Source organism: Podarcis muralis, chromosome 1, assembly GCF_964188315.1.
Source record: "Podarcis muralis chromosome 1, rPodMur119.hap1.1, whole genome shotgun sequence".
Classification (NCBI taxonomy): domain Eukaryota; kingdom Metazoa; phylum Chordata; class Lepidosauria; order Squamata; family Lacertidae; genus Podarcis; species Podarcis muralis.
Window position 1 is genome coordinate 68,394,905 of NC_135655.1, and position 13,002 is coordinate 68,407,906.

The following is a 13,002-nucleotide window of genomic DNA, read 5'->3' on the forward strand; positions in this document are numbered from 1 at the left end:
CCCAACCATCACAACGGTGGCAATTGTTGTTAAACAGCCTATGGCTAATGCTTGTATCTAGTCTCTGGGATTGCAGATGAGTGGGGAAGAAATCATTGCAAGAAGTATGTTTGTGAATCCTGGATTTTAGATGTCCTTCTTGAATTTGTCTGACAATTTATGACAATCCAGGGTGCCTTACTTTTTCTTTTGCAACCTATAATCCAGAGCTCTACAGTTCCCTCATTCATTCTGCTTGATGAAATCTGATCAGTATGGGGTGGCACAGCCTGGTATCCCCAAGTTACACAAATAGACTATTTTTTTAAAATGGTCTCTTGCTGTCTAAATGACATGGGCGTTCTCTAAGGTGCCTTCTCTGAACTCAGATACTTCCCAACACAGGCACAAAGATCAAAGAATCATAGAACTGTAGAGTTGGAAGGAACCCTGTGGGTCATCTAGTCTAACCTGTAATGCAGGAATATGCAGGTGGCCCACAACCTTGGCATTATCAGCACCATACTCTAAACCAACTGAGCTACCTGGCGCACTGACACAAATATACTGACCATACTATACCTGACTACACTGATGCAATCTGGGGTGTAAAGAGGCTTTATTATAATATAGGCACCAAAAGGATTGGTTAGCTGTAAATCGACATCTCAGATGGAAGTTTTTTCTGCTTTCCAGATTGTTTCAGGTTTGTTTGGTTTTTTAAAGAACTACCAGGAGGCTATATTTGCTTCTATCATGATTGAGTAGGGTTCTTTCTGGTCTTCAAAGCTCTCTGTGGGTAATCCTCATAATTACAGTTGAAAATGCAAGCTGATTAGAATAACTTGCTAACTTCCTCTTTTTGTTTCAACTTGAAGGATTGTTCAACGTCAGAAGAGTACAACATTGCTGCAGCACTGCTGCCACTAACAACTGCTTTTTATAGGGTAAGTTGTGGTTTTCTGGAAATTTGATAATAAGTGCTTGTATACCTCTATATTAATTGAGATCCCTTCTTGTGAGAATTTAGTTTTAATAATACCCTTTGAAGCCATTTCATGTACCCCCATCCGCGTACCACACTTTGCAAACACACTAGTTTAAAGAACCAAGCTTGTCAGAGATTTGGTTGTCTTACTCAGAATTCATTCAATTCATGGTCATATTTAGACATAACCCCAAATGCATAGTGGGTTGGTTTATGTTACAGTTAAAAGGATGATTTTCATCAGAATGGAGCGCATTGAGATGTTTAACCCTTTCCCTGCCTGCTATCCCAGTGGAAAATTTTTACTAAGGAGGTTTTCCCCCTAAATCTGGGGTGGGGATTTTCTTGGGATCACAGCTGGCACGGAAAAGGTAGCAGCAGTGCAGTGATTTGCACAGTGTGTACCAGCATACTGCTCATTTGTGGTAAACCATTGTATGTTTCTGACCATGGCTTTCCATTACATGTAAATAGGACCTAGTCTTTCTACTGTCTGGCTCTATTCTAGAAGTAAACACCAGATATTATCCTTCCCTCATTCCAGCTCCTTAGTAGTTTGCTAAGAACTTAAGAAGAGCCTATCTAGTCCAGCATTCTGTTCTCACAGTTACCTGTAAAATGCCTATGGTAAGCCCTTTTAAGCAGGACCTGAGTGCAACAGTATTTTCTATTAATCTATGAAGAAATTCTTTTTATAGGTACAGATGCTCACAATAAACTTTGAAAATTAAATACTGTCTAGATTGGATGCATGTGTACCAAACTTTCAAAATGGAAGCAGCTTCTTCTAATCTAACTCAGTAAACCAGTGAGTTTTCACTAAAAACGTTTACTAAGTCAAGTTAGCATGGTTGTCAGGTAGGAATGCTGTGAATTCTGTGTCTTTAAAATATTAATATTAGTGCAAAATGCTTCATAGTAATCAGAAAATCTGCTTTGGTGGAAGGCTAGCTATGTGATCTGGCAATTGCTTCTTAAAGTTTTCATGAAGCCTGTGGCTTCCAAGACGTTTAGTCTAGGGGCATTGCACATGTGTAATTAAAATAACGAAAAAGAATTTCTGTTTACAATATATTGTGCCTCATGTGATGTCCAGTATAATTCCAGTAGTTAATACCCAGTGACTAGACTCTTACAAAACCTGACAGGGCAGGATGTGACTGAAGAAATCCACAAGCTCATAGCCGTCAGCATTAAATTCATGGACAACAAGTCAGTACAATAGATGCATACTTGTGGCCTGGAAGAAAATTTCATACAAACACCACTATAACTTCACTCTAGTTCAGTTTTAAATTACTAGACCTAAGAAATCAAAAGAGTGTGATTCATCTAAGTGAGGAAGAGCACTCTTCACTGTGTGTAGTAAATGTCCTGTGCAAGCAAACAACTTTAGCCTTGGGGGCAGAAAACAGTGTTTCTGTTTACCATTAGTAATACAATTGGAATTTGTTTAAAATATAAATAACACGTAATTGTACAAGATACAATGTTTCCCTTCCTTTTGATGGAAGACGGCCTATTATGTTAATTTTCCAGTGTTAGTTGTTAAAGGAATGTCGTAGCAAAACAGTGCACGATAAATTTATGTACATATTTTCTCCTAGAAATACTTCTGCCTATAGATTGCATTTTCCCTTTTTTCAAATTTCTAGTTTCCACCCTGTAGACTGAGATAACATTGCTTGCCCTTGTGCATGATCTTCCATGGGAACTGACCTGGGGAAGATGGTCCCTCCTGATTCTTTTTGCGCTATGAGTTACTTTCAGTGTAATTGACCTTAATATTCATCTAAATCACCTGCCCAGGATGTGGCTTGTATACACTGTTTTATAATGACTCTAGTTCTTCCTGGAAAGCAGATTTTAGATGGTGGTACTGGGAAGCTGTTGCTCAAATTGGCTTAGACTTAGGGATCCAGCACATTTTGTTTCCAGTTCTACATAACATATATATGAGCTCTTGTGTAAGGATGTCTAGAGATTTGGGATGTGGTGTGGCATTCACATTATGCTGATGATACCATATCCTCTCCTTTCCATTTAGTTCTAGAAAGAAAATGGAATACCTAAACAAAGGTTCACTTCAGTAATGAACTGGTTGTGGGTTAATGCTTAAAGCTGAGACAGAGATGCTTTTATCTAATAGAATAGCTGGTCTTAGAAGTTCTTATACTACCTCTTAAGAATTGGATCCGCAGCCTGAGATGGCTCCTGGCCAAAACATTACCCTAGATAGCCCGATAAGGGATGCGGGTGGCGCTGTGCTGTAAACCACTGAGCTTTCACAGAAAAGTGAAAAATGATCCTCCGGCTGCGTACTCATTGTACATTTTGAAGAACTACCCCCCTCCCCGAATACTGGGTATTGTAGTTTGCTAAGGGTGCTGAGAACTGTTGCTGTGGGGGGTAAACTACAATTCTCAGGATTCTTTAGATGGTTGGGGAAGAATGTGCTTTAAATGTATGCTGTATACGCAGCCTCACTATGTCTGTGCTTTGGAGTTTGTGCTCTTTGAAGGAAAGAGATGAGATGCCATAACAAGAATTGATCAGAAATACATACCAGTGAATTCAGTGGAATTTATGTAAACAAGTTTAGGATGGCCTCCTTAGGAATGACTAACTTTAACTGCACAGGTATAATAAAATCTAAGGAAAAATATTAGACGTTTCATTGAGAAATTACAATGTGCAATTAGATTATGTAACTGACCTCTTTTAGATCATTGATTCACTTTGCTTGATTAACTCAGCTAAAAGTTTTATATATAATTATTCCCTTCCCCGCCGCTTCCCCCCACCCCCGCAAAAAGAATTACATGACAGTTGTTTGATTTCTCACTGGTCTATGATCTCCTCTCTAAAAAACGTTCTAATCAGTATTCAATTTAAGGTTAAAAATTTAAACACTGGTTAGATATTTTGTAAATCTAGCCCTTGGGATTAGCAGAATAATTCATAGTCTGAGACATTGTTTATATTTCTACGCCCTCCTCCACCCATGCTTTCCTACCTATTCCCCAGACAAGGCGTTTGGTTTTTGATTTGTGTACATTATTTCTGAGGAAATGGTTTTCGCCAATAAGCTGTATCACTAGGGCCCTACCTCATTTGCGTACTTTCAAAGCCTTTTCCATGAAATGAACATACTAATGGAATAATGATTATTTTCATATGTTTTTTTCTTAGGCTATTTTTTTCAAGAAACATAAGTCTTATTTGGTGTTCAATCTCATGTGCCATAATCATGTGGATAGCAGAGCTGTTTGTGTTTACCCTGAGCTTCTGAATACACTTAGTATGGCGCCTGAACCAAAAAGCAACCTTAAAATTTGAATGTTCTTGTGACCACTATTTTAGCTAAGAGTTATTTTGCTTATCATAATGCTTTGCATATAGATGTAGGGCCACAGGTAGTCTTCAGTATCAATATTTTACCCATTTTAATCATGTTGAAATTGGCACACAAAGGAACATTCTTGGATACACATTATAGTGGCGCCTTTCACACAATAATTGTTATGAACATATGTCACAGCATCTAGGATGCTCCCTGTTGGGGTTTTACAACTTGGCACAAAAATGATCTTGGCAAAAATGACCTTTACGTTATTTTTGTAAGTGTATAGAATGTGATTGTGATCTTGGAACTGGAAATTAAATATTTGCACCTTGCATTACCCTGGAGAAATCTGCACATTCATTGTTAAGACTGTACTAAGGCTGCACATTCAGAAGTGCAGTTTGAAAATACTGAGCATGATTTATCCAAGTAGAGCACTTTAAAACCCAAAGGGTATCAGTGGGAGTCTTAGACATATACTTAAAATCTCTCCCTTCTGAAGCCTATGAGATTTAAAGGTTCTTTGGCAGGATCATGCCCCAATAAATTACTTTGCAGAGAGAGAGAGCACACTCTTTTATATTTGATCAGGATTTCTTGTGCCCAGTCATGATACAAATGTACATATCCTAAATAAAAGAGCTGTAAACTGCATTTTCTTATGTATACACCTATGCACATATACATATCCTAAATTGTGATTGCAGTGCCCTTCAAAACAAGTCACATGAGATGGCCATGCTCCTGGTTCTACATCTCTATAAGTTTTTCTATCATGGTGTGTCACAAATTCATTTTTTATTGTAGGTTATTTCCAGAAGACTTACTCCAGCAACAATCAGATAAGATCCTGTCCATTCCAACAGATGTAGGAATAACCTTGCTCCCTTATCCCTTTTTGTATAAACTCGCTGGGTGTACATTCTATTGCAGAAGAGGGAGAGTTCACAGTGTCCTGTGATTTAAAGAAGTGTACAGGATATTGTAGGAACTCCCTACAACTGGTAATTGCAGATTAATAGTTGTTCTCTATGAGGATGAGTCTGGATAAGCTCACTGACTGCTCCTTCCTCATCTATCTAGCCACCATTTCAGGGAGTCCGTTATTGAATCATTGTGTGAATAATTTTTTTGTGCTTCTTAGATTGCCAGTACCAGCACCAGAATCCTGAACTGCTGCAGTAAGCATGTGGGGTGCAATTAACATCTATTCACACACTGGTGGAGCTTTGCAGAGCAGCAGAACCACCATTGCATCCACGGCACAGCACCTCCCAGCAACCAGAGAGTAGCAGCGGCAGGACGATTGGGCCTGATCCCTGCACCAGCTCTAGACTGATGCAGCTGTCAAACCCAAATCAGGCCTGATGCTGGCCTGCAGTTGCTGTGAGACTGTCTGAAGATCCAGCAGTTTCCAGGGCAGCCCCATCCCATCCCATCCCCTGCCTTGGAATTTTGAGTCTTTTGCTTTCCACTGGGCTCCACTGGTGGGCAGAAGGGGAAAGTCAGCACTGACACAGTGATGTATTTCTCTGTCAATGGCACCCAGCCGGCAAAACTGGGTGCAGAAATACCTTGGCTCTGTCCAAACTCCTGACAGTCTGGTGTGAGCAGGCCTGGATTGCACTATTGTTTATCAATTTGCAGTTTGCAAAACTAGAAACAATACCATCTCAATAAATATTCTTTCTAACCCCAAAAGAAGAACACACAACAGTCATAAACTGCAATACTAATAAAGTAAGTTAAACAGATAACATGAAACTGATAAAGAAGAGGAAGAAACCGCTTACCATGCTGCTCAGGAGCAGCAGCAATTGTGGTCTGGTGTGGCTGTGGGCAAGTTGGTTGGGGGCAAAAAGTCCCTGCACAGCTGGGCTGTGTCATCAGCCCCAGCGGGCCACAGAGAATGATAGGACTTTTCTGCTGTTCAAATTTAAATTGGCCAATCATGGCCATACTGCAGGGGGACTTTGGGGAGTGGACCTGGGTTGAGCCTGTCTTTGCTCAGGTCTATCCTCAAACCATTTAAACCTGTATGTGGGGGCAAGGGGGCTGTGCATATGAATGGCGTGGAATTGCTTGATGGCTTTATTGGGGGCCAGGAAGGAATTTGCCTAATTGGGCTTGTTTGGAGGTTTTACTTACCTCACAGCAATTGTCACAACGTTGATGGAAAAATGCATTGGGCCGGATCCTTAGTCTAATCAGATGGTGTGGAAAGGAGCCTAACCCCCCCCCCCCATCAAAGTATCAGGGTACCCCGGTAAATTGGTCCAAGGGGAAGAATTCTGACTATGTGTCCAGGCAGGGGCTAACAGACCATAGAACTCCCTTAATGGTGTCCTCGATGTGTGTCATATGGGGTCCCTTAACCCAGTATTGACCCTGATGATGTAATCAGCGAGCAGTCAGGTTGGTTGATTTTGGATACATACCCAATTTCTATGCCAAAGCCTACTGGCATCTGTAAATCAATAAAGTTGTGGCCATTTTCGATCCCAAAATGTTGTCATGTAGTTATTGCCTCCTGTGCCCCATCCCAGCAATCTTAGGCTTGCTGCAGGTGGGCCTGCAAAAAAAACCCAAAGAACTACTAGTACTTTAAAATTCATAGCATCTCAAAACCATACCGTATATTTGGAAGGTTATTTTGACTGTAGTTAAGAAACAGAATCCCTTTGCTACAAAAGTATTTCATCTTTGTTGTTTCCTTTGACCTCAGAAAATGTCAACTTAGACATTAAGTTAAATTCCCAAGTTTTATCTATCTATCCATTCATTAATATTAGATGTCCCCTGAGATCTTCAATTCTTTGCATGACATTTTCTAGTGGCAGCTGCCATATAGGAAGAACATCTCAGTGTGTTCTTTCTTTATTAAGTCAACCATATAATTTATTAATAAATCATGTGGAATTTAATACCCCAATATCTTTGTTTTTAAATTTATAATCTTTTCCCATAATTCTTTTATGAAATTGCGCTTCTACCAGGCCCCTTATTATTTCCAGTGTTTCCAATTCATCTTTCTTGTTTTACTTAAAACGTCAAAAGGAGTTGTTGTTGTTATTGACTGTACCTGGGAAATGAGTTCCAAAGGTAAGATGCCACAACAGAAAAGTCTGTGTCACAGAACACAACAGCCTCTCATGAAAGGCAGGTTTAGGGGGGGGCAGTCATTGAGTTATTCTGGTGCTGTCATTCAGGCTCTGAAAGTTAAAACCAACATTTCCTATTGGACCCAGAAATTAGTGAAGCCATTTCAAGATCAGTGAGATGTCTTCCAAATTCCCAGTTGCAGTTAGTAGCCATATTCTGAACTAACAGTAGTTTCTGTGCCATCTTAAAGGACAGCCCAATGTACAACACACTGTAACCATCCATAGACAATGTTGCCAGAGTGTATGTAAGTGAGGCTGGATTTTCTTGGTCTAGGAGAGGCCATACTGTACCAGCCTAAATTGAGGGTAGGTATTTTGTGCCAGTAATGCTACTTGGGCTTCTAGAGATCTAAAAGCACTATCAAACTGCAATCCCATCCAGAATAAAAGGCTGTATAGAATCACATACATATACAGTTGTAGAGCTGGAAGGGACCACAAGGGTAATCTAGTCCAACCCCCTGCAATGCAGGAACCTTTTTTCCCAAAGTGGGGCTCAAACCCACACCCCTAAGATTAAGAGCCTCATGCTCTACCAACTAAGCGAACTCCCATATTATCTCCCAAGTCAGATAGGCCACTTGTCAGCATAATCCCTGTCTGATCAGGACTGAAATTCAATTTATTGTCTCTTATGCCCTTATATGGAACCACACCAAGAAGCTAGCTGAGAGGAGTACATTTAGGTTTTGTTGTAGGCTAGCAGAGGTAAGATCAGGGGAGTACAGGACTAATGGGGAAGCATGGATATCATTTCAAGGAAAACAATGTAGTCACATGGCATATTATTGATATTTTTGTGTATGTAAGATTTATTTTTTACAGGCAGATCTGTTAGGCAGAGTTCATCACTGATCTTTCAGTTGTTGAGACAGTCAGCGCCACTATTTTATTAGGCTGCCTTTACAGAGAAATGGCATGTAGTTTCCACAGAAATCTATTGCCATCTGCTGGCTGCTGTTTGGTTGCACTGAATAACAGTTCTAATGAAACACCTGTAAGCTAATTCAGAAAGACTGAATAGAAATAGAAATCAGGGAAACGTCTGGAATAATTTGGAACTTAGGATTGTTTTGGGATGGATTGTAATGGCGTATGACTTTGTATATGATTGAACAACAGATAAAAAATGCAGTGCATCTGATTTCAGTGACCCTAAAAGCTAATCCTCATTTTGTAATATAAATATGGAAGGAATGCAATGCTGCAATGTAGGTGGAGTGTCTGAAGTTTCAACAAGTACATTAAATGGGGCGGGGGGTACAGAGCCATCTCTGCATTATTTGCAGGACCTTTGAAAAGATTAAAAAATAAGCACTGTGTAATTGAAAATACTACTATATGTACCTTGTAGACCTGCTTCAGATTCTTTGAAAAGCTACTCTCTACACACAAATTTCAGTGCAAATTTCGGAGTTCAATCAGGTGAAAATAGAGCAAACCAAGCTTACATATTCCACTATCCCATTGTTCTCACTTTTGGATCTTGTACCTCTATGTGTCTTGCTGCAACATTCATACTCAAGAATGAGCATTCTGTAAGATTTTGTCTTCAAATAAACAGAATTATTATTGAGTTGCCCACTAGTTTACTCAACATGAATGTATAGGAGAGAATATATTCATGATCATTATATGTACACATACATCATTAGGATTAGTTGTCTGTTTCATTAATGATTTTTATTGCCACAACAGTTGAATACATTGTTGTTCCTACTATTGAAAATGAATCTGATGACTCATCGTTGTGCTTTCAGAAACTAGCTCCTGGAGTCAGTCAGTTTGTTTACACCTGTGTTCAAGATCATCCAATATGGGCTAACCAGCAGTTCTGGGAAACAAACTTTTACAGTGATGTGGAAAATCAAATTCGTTCACTCTATCTTTCAGCTAAGGAAGACAATCATCCACAACACTTAAAGCAGAAAGTAAGTAAAACAATAATATAGAAATTTTAATGAGCAAAGAAATAGGCTAAACTAAATCTGTGTTGAAGTGAGTTGGCATTTAGTTAAAGAAAATGTTTGATATTGTATAGTTTGTTGGGCCTTCTTGAATTAGTATGCCAGGCAAGGGGTGTGTTCCTAAATAATGGAATTACTTCTTAAATCTTAAGGTACTAGTTGTAAAGAACTTGTTAATAGTGTGGACAAGATTTAAGATGTTTTATATATAAAGCAACACAACTATCCAGGATAATTCATTAATACTCACACAAAAAAAGTTTGCTTTCCTTTAGAATAGAGTATATTATCTTAATATGCTCACAGTCCTAACATGCATTACTACATGTTTTTCTAGCTTTGGCAGCACTCTGTTCCTTCTGCTTCAAATCAGACAGCATTCCCAGACAAAACTTTACCCTTCCCTTAAGAATGTCCCCCCGCCTCCATCAGAAATGGATAGTAGATGTTGTGAATATTGGTGCCAAAGGAAACCTAAAATGCAGATTTTCCACCCTGGTGCATAAACATAATTTCCAAAATAACTCTTTCCCCCAATAGCAGTAATGAATAACTGTGTATGAGTTTAGGTGCACAAATCTTGGAGCTTACTTTATATTGGAACCCAAAGGCTAATTCAGCTGTCATGTCTTATCTAATTCCACAACAACTTTTGTTCTGGACCATTATATCTTGCAGTATAATTGTATTGGCATTGTAATACTGTAGATTTTGTACCAGGAGCATCTAAAAGTTCCTTCAGAGGCACACAGCATTCATGAAAAATAAAAATTCTTGTCCCGAGCACAAGCCAAAGATTTTCCCTTACCAGAGGTCTTTCCAAATTTAAGACCTTGGGAGGTATAAGCATCAATCTGGTTAATGTGGGGTAAAAATGTAAAAATGTAAAATTTTCATCAAGATGTGCAGTTGGGGAGAAAGACCACTTGTCCACATGGTTCTGTGACCATGGCTAGCAGAGGGGAAAGCAATAGTTATTGGGGGGGCATGAGAAGTGGATGGTAGTGAAAGAGTTAGTGACAAGCTTGTGTGAACATGTATGATATCCAATACATGCTTATAGAATTGTAGAGTTGGAAGGGACCCCAGGGGTCATCTAGTCCAACCCTCTGCAATGCAGGAATCTTGCCCACCGCCATCCCTGGGTGGGCTTAAGCCACAGGTCTTCTTGTTAACATCCAGACACACTGACCCATTGCACCACCGTACATTGACTACTTGTCAGACTTACCAAGAAGCTTCACAACTGAACACATGCAAGATGTGTACTGGATTGCTCTCAAGTTACAAAAAAAAAAAAAAAAAAAGCACACTCTTTCCAGCCACTTCATTACATGCTTCTTAAGAGCACATATGTAGAAAATTAATATGAAAATCAGCCCTTTGCTTGTGGCTTTTACAGTTACTTCAGCCACAAGTTTTCCTTCTCCCTTTCGTTGACTTGCTTTGAAGTCTTATGTCCAGTGCAGAGCTGAAAAGGCATGTCAGTGCTGCAGCATAAACTGGCTCCCATTTCGTGCTTTGTACAATGTGCCATCATTCTGTGTTATGTTGCTCTCTTTCTCTCCTTTCATTTTCTAACCTTTTCCTCCCTTTTGGGGGCTCATAAACAGTGTTGTGGTATTTGAAATTGGACAGATCAAAAATAAGAAGCTGCATGACTCTGGAAATATACTTTCTGCTTGTGTGACTACAGGGTCATCTTTAAACAAAGATATGCAGATTAGGCATGATAGCTGGTGTCAATAATATTATTCCAACTGTACTTCAGATATTACAGGGATTATTCAGGGTGGGTGGGTGTTATAATGATTTAAGCTGGGATGGATATTGAGCTACATCTGGACCAGTGTGGCGTAATGGTTAGAGTGTTGGACTATGACCTGTGAGACAAGGGTTTCAATCCCTACACAGCTATGAAGATTACTGGATTATCTTGGGCCAGTCACTATCTCTTAGCCTAGTCTACCTCCCAGGGTTGTTGTGAGGATGAAAAAGGGAGGAGAACCATGCACACGACCTTGAGCTCCTTGGAAGAAAAAGTTAGTACATAAATGAAATAAGTAAGTAAAGTATAGGCATGTCCTAATTGTCCTGTTATAAAAGGAACAGGTTGCATCTTTCCAGTATGGCAAAACCAGTAAAATGCCAGGACCTTGGCAATTGTAGACAAAGTAATAGAAGAAGGCACTCTGCCATCTTAGCGTGTCAGTAATGTTCCTCTAAATACTATAGGGACTATCAAACATCAAGGAAAAGCCATGAACAGGAAAGTTGCTACCAATATTAACTGTACTATAGGGAAGCAACAGAGAACAGTGGTAGCAGAATTGGGAAATTGAAGCAGTTGTAGCACATACGCACACTTGAAGCTTTTCCTCATATTCTTCAGAAGTCTAAAAGGCTGATCATACAATTGTAGGTTCCTGCTGCTTTTCCTTTAAAAAATGAGGTTATGTGAAAACAGTTGCCAGTCACCTTTGCCCTAATTTCTTTAGGCTACAATATGTTGTGTCTACGTGCCATCCACTTCGTTTACAGAGAACGACTGTTAGATTTGAAATCTGGCATGTGAAAACATGTAACTTTTTCAGTGCTATAAGCTATTTATAGCTACACGTGGCTCACTGACTCAAGCACTACAGAAGATTGGACAGTATCATCTGTGCCAGGCAGTTAGTTGAATGCCAGGCAGTTAGTTCTTGAGCCAATTCATATTCACTGTGAGAACGAGCCAAGCGTTTGCAAGCAGAATGAAATCCTAATGTATATATTAGCTTGTAAAACTGCAATAAGGAAACAAACAAAAACAATTAAACCCACCAACAAGCAGATTAAATTGATGCTGTGTTGAAAGGGCTATAAGTGAATTAGACTTGCCTTCAGTATCGCTCCATGTTGTGCATTCCTTTTTCTATGGATTCTGTAGGTATGTCAGAAATAGTTCTTTAAATTTTAAGACCAGCCATGGCCCTGTGCTTGCACAAGGATCTAATTTCAGATGCAATGGAAAGTAAAGGATAAGATGGGCACGACATTTGGAAATTGAATGTTTTTTTGCAGGCAGATCCAGGTCTTGCCCCACCCCTGAGCAATGTGGATGCAAAAAGCAAAGTGCATCTTGAGACATCAACCAGTAGAGAAGCCTTTCTGTAATGTTCTGCTGTCGCTTAGTATGCAGTAGCACAACTTGGAGGCAGGACGTGGGTGGTGTAGAGGCATTGTGGTTCATTAATTGTTATTCTTTGCACAGTGTTTTTTCTTATGTTTGGTTCTTCAGCAAAGGTTCTCTTCCAATAATAATAATAATAATAATAATAATAATAATAATAATAATAATTTATTATTTATATCCCGCTCATCTGGCTGGGTCCCCCCAGCCACTCTGGGCAGCTTCCAACAAAACACTAAAATACAATAACCTGTTAAACATTAAAAGCTTCCCTAAACAGGGCTGCCTTTAGATGTCTTCTAAAAGTTTGGTAGTTTTTTCCCCCTTTGACATCTGGTGGGAGGGCGTTCTACAGGGCGGGCGCCACTACCGAGAAGGCCCTCTGC

At 39.5% G+C, this 13,002-nt stretch overlaps 1 protein-coding gene across 5 annotated transcripts in view; it reads left to right on the forward strand.

The window, feature by feature from the left end:
* Nucleotides 1–13,002, forward strand: part of SBF2 (SET binding factor 2) — a 212,273-nt gene that overhangs the window by 154,040 nt on the left and 45,231 nt on the right. For all 5 annotated transcript variants that reach the window (XM_028731545.2, XM_028731515.2, XM_077930483.1 and 2 more), the window contains 2 exons: nucleotides 858–926; nucleotides 9,238–9,408. In XM_028731545.2, coding sequence (XP_028587378.2) covers nucleotides 858–926; nucleotides 9,238–9,408 — 240 coding nt within the window. The remainder of the gene's footprint in view (nucleotides 1–857; nucleotides 927–9,237; nucleotides 9,409–13,002) is intronic.